Source organism: Pholcus phalangioides, unplaced genomic scaffold (assembly GCF_987345545.1).
Source record: "Pholcus phalangioides strain wild (caught in Gottingen) unplaced genomic scaffold, Ppha-v1.0 ptg000009l_1, whole genome shotgun sequence".
NCBI classification, from domain to species: Eukaryota; Metazoa; Arthropoda; class Arachnida; order Araneae; family Pholcidae; genus Pholcus; species Pholcus phalangioides.
This window is the reverse complement of record NW_028301602.1, coordinates 58550280-58567565: the sequence shown is the minus strand read 5'-3', so window position 1 is coordinate 58567565 and position 17286 is coordinate 58550280. Positions and strand designations below refer to the sequence as shown.

Genomic DNA, 17286 nt, shown 5'->3' with positions numbered 1-17286 from the left:
GTAATGAGTAAAAAACCAAATCGGGCACTGTAGCCCAGGTTGATAAGATACTTGCCTAAAGTACCAAAGGATGTATAGAGGTGTCGCTAGTTTGATGTTCTCTATCAGAAACTTTCCTGACATGGAGGTATAACACAAATGGTGATAACATGACCACAGAAAAAAGATTGCTACTGCAGGGAGTCTCACACAGACGGGGGTTAGCACACCAACCTCTCAGTGAATATAAAAAGGTTAAACAGCGCATTCGTAATCAGAAATAAATTATAGGTCCCAACAAAAAATGACCATGATGCTATAAAATGCCGAATCAGTTGAATATTCATACTCAGATTGGTTGCAAATCAGGAAGTGTCTGTACTGATAATTGCTAAATCTGCAGGGTTTTTTAAAATTTTAATCAATCATATATGGGGTGATTATAAAAAAAACTATCCCGACATATGGGCCCCTAACTATCATACCATTCACAGAAACTGAATGAAATTTTGGCATAAGGTATTTTGAGGTATGCGCTCAAGAATGATATGGAAAACAACAGTGTCACTCTAACAGTTACGGTTACAGTGAGAAAATTTCGAAAATATCAAATGGCAACACCAAGTTTTTTGTATTGGAATGCAATCTCCATACTGAAAAACACTAAATAGTGTTGGAATGGCACCTGTAGCACAAGAATCCCCGGAGCTAGGCAAGGAAAAAGTAAAAAGGACTTTGCCGTGCATCAGAGCATTAATGTTCGTTTCATTCGTCACGGCGTTTCTTCGGCTGAGATCCCAGCCTGATTAGTCCTCCACAAGGTCATGTGGAAAATTTGCGAAACACAATAAAAGCTTTATTTTATGCTGCTTCTCAGTCCTTATTGGTTGTCCTCACTTTTAGCCTATCTACCGCTGGTGATTTTCATGCTACAGTTGCCGTTCGAACGCTATTTAGGGTTTTTCACAATGGAGATCACATTCCAATACAAAAAACTTGGTGTTGCCATTTGATATTTTCTAAATTTTCTCACTGTAACCGTAACTGTTAGAGTGACACTGTTGTTTTCCATATCATTCTTGAGCGCATACATCAAAATACCTTATGCCAAAATTTCATTCAGTTTCTGTGAATGGTATGATAGTTAGGGGCCCATATGTCGGGATAGTTTTTTTTATAATCACCCTGTATATATTTTGTTATTGTTGAAATTGGTTTTTGATCTTTTAAATTTTAAATAGATTTTGTTTATTGATAAAAGAAAAATATATACAGTATTATATAATGCATTATCAACATGAAAAATTTTAAAAACTATTTTCAGATTCTATCGTTATGCTTGCCAAAAGTAAATATGGGAGATTTATCCTAATAAAGATCTTAAGATGTGGGTATGTTCATCTTTTAATCATTCATTGGAGAAAATTAATTCATTAGAAGTTTGCTTCTGTGCTGCTTGTTGAAAAAAAAGTTTCTCCCATTAATATTTTGTTTTTGGACCACCTTTGGTACAAATGGAACCACACATTCATTATTACAAAAATTTGAAGAGTGATGCAATATCTCTGTACTTATTTTTAGCCAGATTTGCATTAAATGTTTTTTGTCAAAATCCTTGGTTGAACAACAAAACCAAAGTTAATATATGAATTTCAGGTTAAAGAGAACTAACTCTATATAGAACACACCTTGGGATAGCATTACCATAGTTCCCCAAGTGTTTGTGGTTCAAGTCAAAATGAAATAATGTATAATCGAGGCTGTATATATTCATCATATAAACTGGGTTTCAGTGTTTTGCAAAAAATTTCTTTTACACCTTTTAAATGGCTAAAGTATTTTCTCTGTTTAGATCCAAAGAACAGAAAAACTATGTGATGTCACAGCTTTATTCAAAAGTGATAAGTCTCTTATGTCATAGTGTTAGTATATTTTTGTCGTTTTTCTTTTAATTTAAACAGGCTACTATTTAATTGTGACATATAAAAATTAAAAATGTATCACTTTTATTTTAGTATGAATTAATTATTGACTTTACTTGTTATTAGGAAGCATCTAATGTTGTTGAAGTAGCTTTTAATGAATGTGCATCTGCTGTACAGAGAGCAGAGTTGGTTCAAGAATTTTATGGAGCCAGCTATAGATTTTTCAAGGTATGTGAAACAATTTTTCTGCATAGAAACCTTTTATCAAATTCATCTCAGTGATTTCCAAACTTCTATTCCAGTGGTAAAAATCTCTTTACATCATTCACTGTATCTACTATGAACTTTTTAAATGTGCATTTATTATTATCCATTATGTTCAAACAGTGACTGGCTGGCCAAACAAACGACAGCCCAGTCCATATTCCAAGGAATTTCTGACTGTCTATAAGTGACTGTTTACTATGTGTATCTATACCATACTTTACACCAGGCATCTTCAACCTGTTGCTTGCAAGCACCACGCAATGCTCCGTGAAACACCCAGAGTGCTCGATGCTCATGACAGATTTTGTGCTTGTGAGCACTTGATCAGTGTCCCAATTAAGGATGTAAAATTCTTGAGAAAGTATGTCTCTAGGATCAATGGTTTGCCAGTAAAGTGCCAGGCACCCTGTATATTAAATCATTGTAGATGGAAAAAATTAAGGGAACCTCTATTGGCCATTAAGACATTTAGATACCTTTGCATACATAAACCTATGGATATAAACAAATATAATCTTGTATGAAATGTCAGTTCTTTTTTTTTTTCTCCTACTAATATAACTTTTGATGGACATTTTGTTTTCCCTTCTTTAGTCCTCCGAGTGTACTTCCCTTCATCAGTTACTGGAAAAACATCCAGAACAGAAAGTAGCCATAATAAACAACATGAAAGAAGCCTTATCTAAAGTTGTTCAGAAGTATGTGTGTTAAGTTTGCTTATTTTAATAGCAAATGTTGATATAAACTTCTTTTTCTTAATTCTTTACTTATGCAAATAAACAAAAAAGTTATAAAAACTGCCTGATATGTAATTTTTCATAAATAAACTGTTAAAAAATTAAAAATATTTTATGTATGATTGGATATGGCATTTAAATTTTGAATGATTCACTAGCTTTTTGTTCAGTTATAATTTTCTCTCAAAAACAAAATGTCTACTATGCACATAGGAATGTCATCCAGCACAGTATAGTTCACTATGTTTTAAGAGAGTTCATGGTCCATGCAGATAATGAGTCTCGTTCTGAAATCATAGAATTGTTGAGATCACTTGTAGTTGAGATGCTGCACACAAAAGATGGTTCCAGAGTAGCAATGTATTGTTTGTGGTATGGAAATGTGAAGGTAACTATTTCTTTTATTCATATTTTCATTGAAGATGCTATTTTGAAGATACTGATTAGATTATGATACTTTCAGATCACACTTAAAAAAAAAAATTCTTTTTTAATGGTTGTTCATCACAGTTTTATCTTTGAGTGTATGTCTGTGTGATCATGACTGATTTTGTCAGAAAAAATGTTCTATTTATAGAAGCTAGGCAATTCCCTTCACAGTGTGCTTGTGTTTACTTGCTTATTCAAATAAATATGATGTGCACTAGAACCCCGCTAGTCTGAACTGACCGGAACATGGCTTTTTTAAAACTGTGATAATAGTGAGTATCCCTATGGGTGGGGTAGGAGTTACAGTTTTAAGACTGGATAATTTCATTTAACAATAACGTTCTCCTGGCGACATCTGCAAGCTTTCTTAAGGGCATCACGGTATACTGTGAACATTGATGATTGCCTGTTCGGTGCTTTGGAGTGGACTAATCTGTAGCGCCATAGATAAACGCTGCATTGTCTTCTAGGTATACTGTATGTCACTTCTTAAAATGAAGATGAGCAATTTTTTCAAGGCAGTGAGGTGTGATCATGCTTTTTTGTCCATATTTAACATGTTACAATGCAGAATTTAAGAACATTAGCTTTTTTCTGTTATTTATTTTTTAGCTTTCTCATGCACATGATCTTTTTTTTTTTTAAGAACCGCTCAGCTTAATCTGGTTTTCGGATTAGCAAAGTTCTAGTGTGCATATGTATATACAGTTGATGCTGGATTATCCTGATCGTAATTGAGACAGGCCTATATTGATAAAACATGAACAATTGAAAGGTCCAGTATCATCTTTGTGAATCATAATCAAACTCATATTCAATCGACATATTGACAATCAGGCCATTTTTCACTTTGCAGATAATTGTAAGAGGTTATAATTATGATATTTTATGAGTTATATTGTTGCTTATATTAATATGTATTAAGTTAGAACAGGGGTGGAAAGCTTTGCAAAAAACTTTTACTGGCATTATTTTTTCCCCCTTTTGAAACAATTGTAGTCAGAATTTTTTTTTATAAAAGGTCTGGATAAATTTTGATGTATGAATTATTTGATTGTAATTGCAGTTAACCAAATTTAAATATTTTTTGCACATAACTATATTTCTGATACATTTCTTTTGTTTATTTATGTTAATATATATTTATGTTAATATATTATTTATGTTAATATATTATTTATGTTAATATAATATTATACCTTATGTTATAATGTTGTTGTGTATATAGGATCGGAAAGCAATAGTCAAGAGTTTCAAAACACATGTTGTGAAAATTGCTAAAGAAGAGCATGGCCACATGGTCTTGCTGGCATTATTTGATTGTGTAGATGACACAGTTTTGGTGCAGAAGTATGTAATATCTGTAAGTATTGATTGTGGTAAATTTTTCTAATACAAATTTGGCTAAACAAATTTTCTACATTGTGCTCCAAGAATTTTTTGAGAATCAAATTCAAATGAGTACATCCAAATGCAAATGAGGTGCATCAATGAGGCCTGGTTTGTTTAATAATATATCTCCTCCTCCCACCAATATATCTTACATATATTTTCAGGATCTGATAACTAACTGTCTAGATATATCTGAGAATGTGCACGGGAAGAAAGTTCTTCTTTACCTACTTAGTCCAAGAAACACTTTATATTTCGTGCCTGATATCATAAAACTTCTCAAAATTGGTGATGATAATCCATACAGGTATGATACAAGATTATTATTTTTCATTTTTTTCAAATACACTCACAATCAGACAAAAATACAAAAAACACAGTGAACATCAAACTGTACAGTATAGACAAACAAAAAGAGAAAGAATAAACACACACACACACACACACACGTTGTGACCTATAGGGATTTTGCAATCCTTCCGTCATCTTAACGCTAGAATGCCCAATGTGCCATATTTGGCACATCTCAAATTTTAAACATGACATTGTGTGTGGTGGCCTTTTTACTCTGGGACTTAACAAATTGATGGCCTTTTTATCATTTTCAAGGGTATCTCATAATGCCTTGATTAAAAAATTTTTAGATACAGTAAAAGTCTGTTATAATGACAGTTCAAAATCGAGGAAATTGTTGTTATGATGGGCTTCTCGTTATAAATAACTTTTAGTTTGGAGGGGGATAGACATGATGGGGTAAGAACGAAATAGATAAATTTACCTTTCTTTTTCTTTCTATTTTGAACCACTTTTGCTGAAATATGCCATGCTTATGCATTGCATATTTCAGAATGCAGCAGTTTCTACAACTGGAGTATTTGTTTCACTATAAAAATCTCCAATAATAGAAGATTGAGACCTGTTTGCCCTATGTCCAGTTTTTGAAGATTCCAAGAAATTGGAGAAGGGGGATTTTTCAAGGGAAATAACTGTCAAAACCAGAGGTCATGTCCCAACAGCCAAACCACCACACCTACAGATAAAATGATGTGTTTTTCCCTTTCCACCTCTTTTACAGAGAAGAAAATATAGAGCATGCAATCTTCTTGTGTATGGGGGAGGTACTGACATGTCCCATTTATAAGCCCCTACGAATAGGGTGAAGAGATTTAAATACAGGGTGTTTCAAAAAGAATCATCCGATTTAAAAAAAATCATAACTATTCAGCTTTTAATCCGTTTTGATCGAATAACGTATAGGTAGAAAGAGGGAAAGCTCACAAGTTTCACGCAGTTGCAGACAGGTAGTGCTAATGCTCTTCCTACAGTCACCACTTCAGTGTTTGTCAAGATTGGCTTTTCCCACAGTTAAAAACCAATCTGGAGACTTCATTTTCAAACAGGACGGGGCATCACCACACTGGAGCTTGAATATTCGAGAATTTTCGAACAATCACATTCCTAAACAATGGATTAGCCATAAGGGACCTGACAATTCAGTTAAACATCACTTGCCCCCAAGATTGCCAGATCTCACAGTGCGCCATTTCTTCTTGTGGGGGGTTTATGAAAGACTGCATTTATGTGCCTCCCCTTCCAACTACATTAGCTGAACTGAAGATACACATAACAGCAGCAGTAGATAGAAACATCGCGAAAGTTTGGGACGAATTTGACTACCGTATAGACATATGCCGTGCATCCCAAGGTGAACATATTGAGCCCCTTTAATTTGGTTTGTAAAAAACTTTATAATTACCCATGTAATATAAAATTAATCTTAAGTGTCCATGTTCAATATTTTTAGTAATATATGCATTTCAAATCGGATAATTCTTTTTGAAACACCCTGTGTATATGTATATACAGTAGACTCTCAGTAACTCGACACCCCAAAAGTATCGACAAACATGTCGACTTAAGGGGATGCCGAGTTAGCAAGGTTTCACTCTAAATTTTTTCTGATCGTTTTTGTGCACGTAATTATATACATTCAAACAATTCCATTAAATAAAATGCTAATTCTCATTCATTTTAATTCTGGGTTGTTTCATAATAGAATCAAAGCATATAAAAAAATTTACCTCATGAAAAGTAATATCATGTATATTTATTTGTTTTTCTTTCCGAAGAGAAAACAAAAATTCTTCTATATATATATATATATATATATATATATATATATATACACTATTCAGTTTATCCCGCGATTGTTCGGCTTTTTCCTGATTGGGTAGGAAGCGACGTGTCACATCTAGAGCTTTTAATGCATCATGGTGAGATATTGGGGGCATCAAAATAATGTTTGGCCCGGACGGCAAAAATCCTAGTTACCGCCCTTTTGGAGAAATATTGTTTTTCAAAGACTCAGAACAAAAACCAATATTACGGAAGCAGTTTTGAATCATGCACATGTGACTGACTTTCATGCCTAATCAATCATTTCAACAGCATCTAAAACAAAAAAGGATGATTCTTTGATCCAGTGGTTGTGAAATTGCTGTTAAATTTGGTGGTAAAGAGCATAATTTGATTGCTGAAAGGTCCGTTAGTTTTTGGATGAGCTCTGCAAATATATATATATATCAAAAATAAATAAAACTTTTCTCTTCTCACTTGAAAATTTTCTAGCTTCCTCTACCATTGTTCGAAAATCTCAGATGTCATCCATACATTTTTGTTACCATCATAGTCCACTGGATGAGTTTAAACTTTTTAAAGCACTGCAAGTTTTTTTATTTTCCGATAATTAAACGGTTTCAATTTTTCAGAACCATCTGAGGTTGCTGCCAAAATACTTGTCAAAAGATCCTTGTTTTTTACATCCTTCACATTTTTCTCCTTTGAAGGCAAGAGTTTTGTTAGGGAAAAGTCGAAAAAATAAATCTCTCATCACAATTAAACACATCTGCATCTTAAACACTCTCCTATCATTGGTTTGAGAATATCATTCTTCCAATTCTGAACAGTTTCTTGAGATTCAGATACACTCTCTCCATAAACTTTCCTGAAAACAATGCCACGGCTATCTTTGAATTGGGTCAACCATTCACTGCTCACTGTGAAATACCCTTGATTGAGACTTTTTTTGTGAAATCTTTTGCTTTTTCTTGAATTATTGGTCTTGATAATGGGATTGAGTGAGATCTAACAGATTTGAACCACAAAAGAGTTGCTCCTTCTACATCACTGAAGCCTGATTTCTAATGTATTTTCTGCTTGGTCCATAAGAAGATTCAAATGAGGGCAAAATTTTTCCCTTATTTTTAGCAAATGTCAATGTTGAAATGGTGTTCCGTGTAACTCTTCATATTCTTTGGCGAGTTCACTCCGAGTTTTCTTTCCGATTTTAGTGTTTTCAAAATTGCAATTTTTGATTTTAAAGTATGAAGTTCGCGTAGAACTGTTGCATTCACGGCCATCGATACTCACGATGAAAACCAAATGACATATTCAGCTTCTAACCAGGTTTTAGTTCTTTTTCTTTAATAAGAAATCGTAAAACTAAGTTCTGCCAAAAACATTCTCTGCAACAGACAATATCAAAACTCCCAATAGATAAAAATTTTATCCCTGTTAGATATTGATAATATCCACACTTTTTTTTTACTATGAAAGACCTTTGGAATGAAAGGAATGAGACCTTTCTTGGAGATGCCATTAAAATAATAAGCTGGTCAAGAGGTTTCAAATGTTCATTCTTCACAGGCATGCCCCCAACGCATAAAAGGGACCCATTATAGAGAACAAAGGATTGTCAAAATACCCACGAATAATGTCGAAACATTCTTAGAACTGGTAACACACAGGCAATAGTAAAAGCCAGTCATGGTAAAAGGACAAAAATCTTAGTTGACTTAAGCGGAGTCAAGCCAAACTTGTGTCGAATTAGAGAGTTTCCCTTACATTGAAATTAGTATTGTATCAACCACCAAAGGGAATAATAGATGTTGAGTTATTGAAATTCCACTGTATATATATATATCCCTCTTTGCAGTCCATTTTATTTACAATTCTTAAAGAAAGGGGAAAGCAAAACACATGATGTTTGAGAGTTTCTGTTATTATGGTGAATGTGTTCTAAGAGATGTTCATCCATAAATAGCTCGCTATAAACAAAAATTTTGTTTTGAAAATCACTTGCAAATTATTCATAATAGCGAGATTTTCATTATAAGCTATGGAGTTCTACTGTTAACCTCTTTGTGTACAAGCTTTTAGCAACAAATTTGAATAACATGCAGTTGAACTAATGGAAATAAACCTGAAAAAGTATCATTATTTAAATAAGGGGAATAAAGGGGAAAAAAACTGGTTTTCTATTTTTCTTCTTCCCACAGCTACCCTCTCTCTTTATGTATGTCATCCAATCTCTCTCTCACTCTTTTTTAGTTGTCATTGAACCATTGCAAGGGAGAAAAGGTGAAAATATAATGCTGTAGTGAAAGAAAAGAAAAAAGACAATTTTCTTTCACAGAGTTACTTATAAAGAGCCCTGAAAGCAGGGAGAGCTTGGATATATTTCTTCCATTTACAGGAGTATGAGATATCTCGTCCGTAATCTTTAAGGGGGTTAAAGCATCTGAGAAAAAAAATTGTTTAAAGTGGTATGAGAATAAAGAGGTTGAGAATAATGAAGTAAATGTGAAACACATTTATGTACATTATGTTAATTTTTTTCTAAATGCTGAATACCCAAATCTTTTCAAAGTCAGGAAAAACCACATTATGCGCATGAAAACATGATTATTCTTCATTTTAGTATTTATAGTTCTGCATTTTTGCTAAATTGAAAGTAAAAATTAGTTGGTTTTTTTTTTTCATAAAAAAAAAATTCCCCTTATTTTTTTTTCATAAAAAAAAAATTCCATGTTTAAAAACAGTGTTATGGTGTTTTTGTTTCATTCTTCTCATTAGCAAAAAAACTGCTAATGTTAGGGCAGAAGAACTACGAAAATGTGTTGTTGAACCATTGGTGAGTCTTGTGACAAATCACATTCCTGGGCATTTTTCATCAGACAATTCATTTTCCTGGTTTGCATATGCGGTTCTCAAACATACTAGGGGTAAGTAGGGGTAATATATATTTATTTTTTGCATATCGTCAAACACGTTTAATATAAGTTTGGTTGGTCCATGATCATCGCTAATACCTAGGATTTACTTTTACCTTAGTTTACAAATATGGAATTTTTATTGATTGAACATTTGATTGCTCACTATTTAATTGCATAACAAAAATTTCTTTCAAAAGTTTTTTTTAATGAGCAATCAAATGTAAGCAAATATTTTGGAGTCTGTAATTAATTTTTGTTTGTAAAATTTAGTGTGTTGGGAAAACAATACAAAACTATATATTATTTTTTTTTATCTTTTATTTTATTTTAGTTCATTATTATGATAATGTGTAAAAGACAATCAAGTAATAGAGAGTGATTCCATAATTCCCCTAACTTCATTTTACTGTCAAACCATAGATCCTAGAGGCAATTAGATAAAGTATCCAAATAATGGATGGACCTCAGATGAGTCATTCATATTACAAGGGGTTGTATATTTATTAAAATATAAAAATTAATTTTTTTAACGAAAACCCTGTCCAAAAACCCAATTACAAAGTTGTTGCCCTGTGTCATTGATCATTTTTGTCGCACCCCGGTCATTTTCTGCACACGAGGGCTAATTAGACCGGAACCTACAATTTATTGCTGATTCCAAACTGCAGGCTTGTTTTTTATACTCATTGAGAGGTCGGTGCGTTACCCCTCGGGAGTGGGTGGGGGGGGGCTCCCTACGGTAGCAATTTTTTCCTGCGGTCAAGCCGCCGTTTTGCCCTGTGTCTCCTGAGGCCAAACAAAGAAAATTCTATATTTATAAATTAAGGTCACTAAGATATTTGAATTTAAATACCAGAGAAAGGTTAAGAAATAGAAGCATAAACGAGAAAAAGAAACATCTGTTAGTTTATGCTGCTCTTTTCCAACATTTTTCCGATTTTTGAATTCAAATATCTGTGAATATTGTACTTACAAGGAAAGGGTCCAAAGATGTCATCGTCAAAACGTTTCGAAACAGTTACCACTAATTCTACTTATTAAAATATGCACAAAAATAAAAATATCCTGCAGAATTATTATGGGTCAGTCAAAAAAATATGTAAATATCAATATTTTAAATGCCAATAGAGACCAAGAAAAATAAAAAAAATCCCATAACCCTACAGTGTTAGTGATGTCATTCAAACAACACATGATCAGGTACAGCATACACAAAAAAAGAGAAATAACTGGTTTCTAGAAGAGAGGAGCTGGAAGGGGAAGAAGGAAATGTGCACGCGAAAGCACTAAATTTAAGAAAAGGATTATTTTTTTGCTTATGCATTATGCTATTTTGTTTCCCATTGCTTTCTTCCCCCCCCCCCTCCATTCTTTTTCTTCTCCTTGCTCAGTATTCAAAAGAAAACAAAGGGGAGCTAGAGAGTGAAAAGAAAATTTTATACATATCGACAAGAAGTGTGAGAGGTGACGAGTGGCCAACATTTTTTAGTTTTTTGTGGCTTTAATAATTGAACTCTGGCACTAATTTTTTATATATGTGTTTCTAGGTGAGATGAAGTATTATTTTTTCACAATTTTTTAAGAATGACACATTTGGACCCTTTCTTTGTTAGAAATGCAAAATTTTTCTGTGGCTCCAGGAGAGATGGCAGCAACTTCCTGATTGAGTTTTTGAGGATAGGTTGTCTGTTTAAAAAGTTAATTTTTATATTTTAGCAACTATTCAACTCTTTGCAACATGAGTAACTTATCTGTATGGGAGTTCTACATGCTATGTGGATACTTTTTCTAATCTGAAATATGCCTCTAGGATCAACAGTTCGCTAGTGATTTGTAAAATTTGATCTATGGATTACCAGACAGATGATCATTAAGGGATCTCCAAACTGAATTCAAAAATATAATAGGCAAAAAAATAAACATCAATGCAAGTTTAACATATTACTAAGCATGTGTCCAGCTTTTGATAACTTGAATGTTTAAATTTTTTTTTGAAAATGAGTCTTATTTGTTAGAGATTGATTGCCCTATTTCATGGGAAAAATGTCTTCTGACAACACAGTATTATATAACATATATAACACAGAGGTTCTTGATTTATGTGATGTATATCCAAAGTGGGTCCTTCAGCATTCACCAATTAAAAAATCATTTACTGTATGCGCGCGTGCACACACACACACACTATATATATATATATATATATGTGTGTGTATATATAACTTAATACCTCATTAGTAGACAATATGTCTCGTCTATTACAATTTCTCACTTTTCACATTAAGTGAATGTTGCTTTATAGTCTTCAAATTCACTGTTCTTCCTTTATTAAGGGAGATTATGATTCAACTCGTGATAAATAAAATTATGGTATATGTGAATTGTATTAAAAATTTGCAATGGAGGTCAGCCATTGGGGGGCAGAATCTTATACTTAGATTATTATATTAGAGCATATATTTTTACGCCAAAAGTATTTCTTAAAGCATTCAAACTTCTTTAGTTCTTTTGTCATAGAAAACGTCTTGTTTACAATGTGTATTATTGTGCATCTCCAGCAATACCCCATAATTACATGGTGGGTAGGTCTGACAATAAATAGTCTTGCTTGATTATCACAATCTGTTCCATCTCAATCGAAATCCCATTATAATTATTAATTATGATTTAATTAAAGGATCGTAAATGTCCCATGGAAAATCACGTAAGTCACTATTACTGCACACTCATGAATATATGCTAAATTTCTACCTCTAAGTTGAGGAGTGCTAAGTACCAACACACCTCAGCAGTGCTATTAAAAGTTCAATTTACTATTATTGCTAGGGATAATTTTTTTATTAATTTGTAGTACAGTTGGCACACTTATTGTAATGACCCCCATTAGAGCAACCGATAGGATAAATCCTAAATATTTTCATAAGTCAATTATCTATGTTTTTCCTTTCAATATAATGACCACCCAATATAATATCAACGTTTTTGATGGAACAATGGAGGAATCGTTATAATGAATGTGGACTGTATTAATCTCTTTGATAGCTTTTCTCATAAGTCATGTTTCCATTTTTAGGACATAATCTGGAAGCATATAAGTGTATTGCCAGATTGGCTGCTGAAGAGTATTCGACAGCTAATAAAAATCGTCACATCATAGAATGTCCTGGATCACACCATGTGCTAAAGAAAATACTTCATGATGATAAGGATTCTGATGGTGATGCTGTGGGGCGTAAGTGGTATAATTTTGTTTATCCCATAAAAAAAATGAAAGTTCCTGGCAATTTCCATATTTCTAAGTTCACATTTGTCTTTTTTTACCCCATCATAACATCCCAAAAAATATCTGTGTCAATGTGTTACATATTTTGCTTTGTTCAACACAGTTTCATCAGTTTTTTCTATAAAATAACACTTTGTAAACAATGATGGATTTAAGTACTTTAATAAAACAAAGAAATTATACAGAAGACCCTCTAACTCTTCGCCCCAAAAATGTTGATGAGCGAGTTGGCTTGAATGGATGTGAAGTTAGCAAGTTTTCATTTGATCTCTCCCTCCCAATTTCTAAACATCATTTATGTACATGTACTTATACATAATTGAATAATTCCATTCCATCATCTATAAATTGATAAAGAAAAATTATCTGCAATTTTTAATGAGAAGTTTGTGAATAATCCTGAATTATAGTGAAAAAAGCAAAAGTATCGAAATATTGGTTATTTGCGAGTGAGCAGATCAATTGCAGAAAGTTACAAAGACTTTCATTTTCTTTTTTTAATTTTCAATCTTAAAAAACATTATTTTTTAGCTTATTCAATCATCTCACTCGAAAATTTAATTCACGCTTATTTATGACTTTCATAGTCCACAGGTCACGTTTCCAGGCTTTGGAAAATGGACCCCAATGTATGAGGAAGTATTTTTAACCTGCAAACATTTAAAAAAAAAAAAAAACAACACAATGAAACAAAGAATTGTTGAAATATACCAGAGAAATGTAGTGAGAATTTATTAACAGGCCATATATTGGTCTGTTGTGATAGCACATCAGGAATTGACTTAAGCTGGATTTAGCTATCTTGTGTTGAGTTAAAGAGGTTTCTCCCTACTGAATTTAGCATTATGCCAACCATAAGAATAATAATTGTCTGAGTTATTGGCATGCCGATTTAACAAGGTTCTGCTGTATCTTATAATCGTGGGTAGGAATTAATGTTGAGGAATTGATTATACTATTGTATCTTGACCTGCGAATGAGTAATTCGGGTAACAAAGGATAAACATTTGCTAAAAATGATTAATTTTGCTAGCAAATGTTTCGCATGAAACAGGATGAAAAATTTATTTCATGAAAAAAGAACAGGGTGGAAACACGTGCTTTTTTTTTTGAACAATTCTAGCTTTATGACATGAATGTCACTCTCCACTTGTTAATACAAGATATACAGAAGACTGGATGTTGTGAAGATATTTATTATTTGAGATGTTGATTTTTTTAAGGAAGGAAAAAACTCTCTGCCTCTCCCGGTAGAGGCAGAGAGTTTTTTTCCTTCCTTAAAAAATCAACATCTCAAATAATAAATATCTTCACAACATCCAGTCTTCTGTATATCTTGAATTCTAGCTTTAACATCATCGATACTTGTAAATTAAAAAATTGTTAGATAAGGTCATTAGATTGTTTACTTCTCATGTTTATGAATGATTTTTCTTGTTTTTTTTTTCTATATGTGTTTTCTGATATTTTTAAGAAACATTTTCCGAAGTCCTGATAGAAGAAGCATCAGCAGCAATTTTACAATCATGGACACTCTGCAACAGAGGCTGTTTCACGTTATTATGGTAATAACTTTCATGTAGCAATTTGTGTTTTTTGCTATTTCTTGATCAAACTTAAAATTATTTCCAAAGTGAATATATTTTTCAGTATTTCATATATTGCATTTTAAAGAAACTATCCTAGTGAAAAATGCAAGTTTGTAAGATAGGCTAGGGTTTCAACATAATTTTTCAAAGTGTTGATTATCAAAGATCTCCATTTGCCTGTTCAAGAAGATTTGTATTCAGATAGAATCTTAGAAAAAGAAACACCTGGCAACTAGAATAATTTTAAATTTGGTTAAAGTTCTCTGCCAATCAAAGCAAAGCCACGATTTGAAGAAGTAATTTGGGAGTGTTTACTTATTGGTGGGTGTGTATGTGTTTTGTCACTTGAATTTTTTTCTCATAACTATACTTTTTTGTAATTTGTCAAAACCATTATTATGATTGCCATGGTCATCTATGGGGGTAATCATTGGTGCACTTTCGATATTTAGATTTGTGTCTTTTTTCCCCATTAGAAAATTAACTCTGGTTGAAAATCACACACTTAGTAACATGTTTCACAGATTCAAGGTTCTGGATAATCCAACGCCCTAAAGCAGTATATGCCAAAATCTGTGATATAGGTCACAGAACAGTCAGTGCTACTGCAGAACAATCTGAAAGAATTTTGAGAAAAGTGTACAAAACACACACTATTATGGTGATTTTTACCGCAGAACATTTCCAATCAGCCGAGAGCTTGTTGCAGACAATGCAAAATATCTTGCTTTAAGGATCTAAGGAACAACACAAATGTTCAGAATTCCTTTTCACAACCTGTTTTTTGGCAATCACTAGTTTTCTTTCATTTTGTCCCCTTTTCCTCACAAATGCAAGTAATTTCAGTTTGTAGGTTGTCTTGATCTGCGGACTGGGCTCTCTGATAGATCCCAGGATCCTCTACAGTAAGATTTGTAGTGCAAAAATTCGATCCTTAAATGCATTTTTTTTAAGCTGATAGTTTTTCCATAGTGAATGACATGTATAGAAAGCTGGAAAAATCATTAGAAAATAAATCAATTTTGAGTTCTACTTGCTCATACAGGGTCTCAAAGAGGAGATGTACAGAGCTTCAAAAGTCACATATAAAATAAATGTATTGAAAAGTAATATTACTTTCCAAATATATAACTACCTTTTTTGTGATTCAAACTATAATAAGAAAAAACTCATAAAGAAAAAAAAAAGAGCCACAAAAACACAAAGCATTTTAACAAATTAGCGAAGCCACAGCCACACATGCTTTGCAATAAACAACGTAGAGGGGTTGTTAATTGGGACATCTACCAGCAAATTCAAAATATAAAATGGAAAGAATATAACCTCACCTTACGTGCAAAAGCAATTCTAAATTTTATCTTGAAACTCGCTGCAATAACGAATGTTTAAAGGACCCTTTGCACATTTAAAGGTTAATACTTTCATTGTCCCCTTTGTTTGTCTCCTTTAACCAAAGTCTATGGGTCTTGGCAGTTATGTAATGAATTAAGAGCAAAATAGGTATGAGTAGAAGTACCCTCCCCCCATTCAGAAAGCCATTTCATATTTCTTGGCTAATCTGAGTTTTAAGTAATCCAAGGTGGCCCCTGTCCCCTTCAGCTTGAATTATCAAGACTACTGAAAAATAATATTATAATGTAAATATAATATAATAATATGTAATATTATATAATTATTTGATAATTTAATTTCTATGTTTCATCAGTTTAACCTTTTAGCTGCTCAATTATCAATCTTTTGAGCAATCGACTGCATATTACATAGGTGCCAATGCTTCTGATTTTTCTATCAGAAATCACAGATTCTTCCGATTTGTCTGTGAAGAGATAGTTTTTGTATCTTTATAGAAAAATCCCTAAAAGTCTTCAAATTGTGCTCATTCAAATGGAAAATCCCTAAAGAATATACTCTTTCAGTCCTTGCAATTCCAGGCTGACCCTGTTTTCTCAGGAAAAATATGAGAAATCAGGATTTAAAATAAGAAAAATCGGTAATTGTTGCCAAATATGATGCCAAAAGCAAGCAAAGTTACCAATTATCAAAAAAAAAAAAAATTAGGATTGCAAAAAATATGTCCAGGGAAAACTGCATTTATTTATAGTCAGTGGATGCAATCACAAAAAAAGATCCCATAGTTTTTCCTTTTATTCGTGTAACATGTTCTCTTTGATGCAAAATATGTCATCACGTGATAAACAAGTCTGTAAATTGGCACATATTATAAAATTTTATTTTTTTAACAAATCAAATGTGACTTGAAAAGTCACACACTGCTATTCGCAGGGTGATAATGATTCTTCAATAAATATGTTTCAAACAAATATTTGTTTAGCTAAAAGAAAATATGATAATGAAAAACAAAGATGGAATTCTTTTGCCAGTTGAAGGGTTGAGAAAAACAATTTTTTTTTCTTCTTATTTTCAGTATTTTGGAAACTGGTATTCCATCTGTTGTCGAGAAGATTAAGAAAGCAATGGACGGTTTCCATTCAAAGCTATCAAAGAAAACATTTGTTGGCGCTCAGCTGCTTTTGAAGAAGTTGAAAGAGTGTTAGGAGAGAACATTCATTTTGTGGTACATTTTAATGTGAATTTAACAAAAGAAAATGTAAATAAATTGCAATATTGCTA

At 32.6% G+C, this 17286-nt stretch overlaps 1 protein-coding gene across 1 annotated transcript in view; it reads left to right on the top strand.

Moving 5' to 3' along the window:
• peng (Pumilio and CPL domain-containing protein penguin) overlaps positions 1 to 17286 on the top strand; it is a 29372-nt gene extending 12086 nt beyond the window's left edge. The window contains exons 6-16 of the mRNA XM_089236660.1: positions 1304 to 1370; positions 1832 to 1901; positions 2028 to 2132; positions 2766 to 2869; positions 3122 to 3296; positions 4566 to 4700; positions 4894 to 5036; positions 9644 to 9792; positions 12857 to 13015; positions 14541 to 14631; positions 17081 to 17286. Coding sequence (XP_089092786.1) covers positions 1304 to 1370; positions 1832 to 1901; positions 2028 to 2132; positions 2766 to 2869; positions 3122 to 3296; positions 4566 to 4700; positions 4894 to 5036; positions 9644 to 9792; positions 12857 to 13015; positions 14541 to 14631; positions 17081 to 17210 — 1328 coding nt within the window. The 3' untranslated portion in view covers positions 17211 to 17286. The remainder of the gene's footprint in view (positions 1 to 1303; positions 1371 to 1831; positions 1902 to 2027; positions 2133 to 2765; positions 2870 to 3121; positions 3297 to 4565; positions 4701 to 4893; positions 5037 to 9643; positions 9793 to 12856; positions 13016 to 14540; positions 14632 to 17080) is intronic.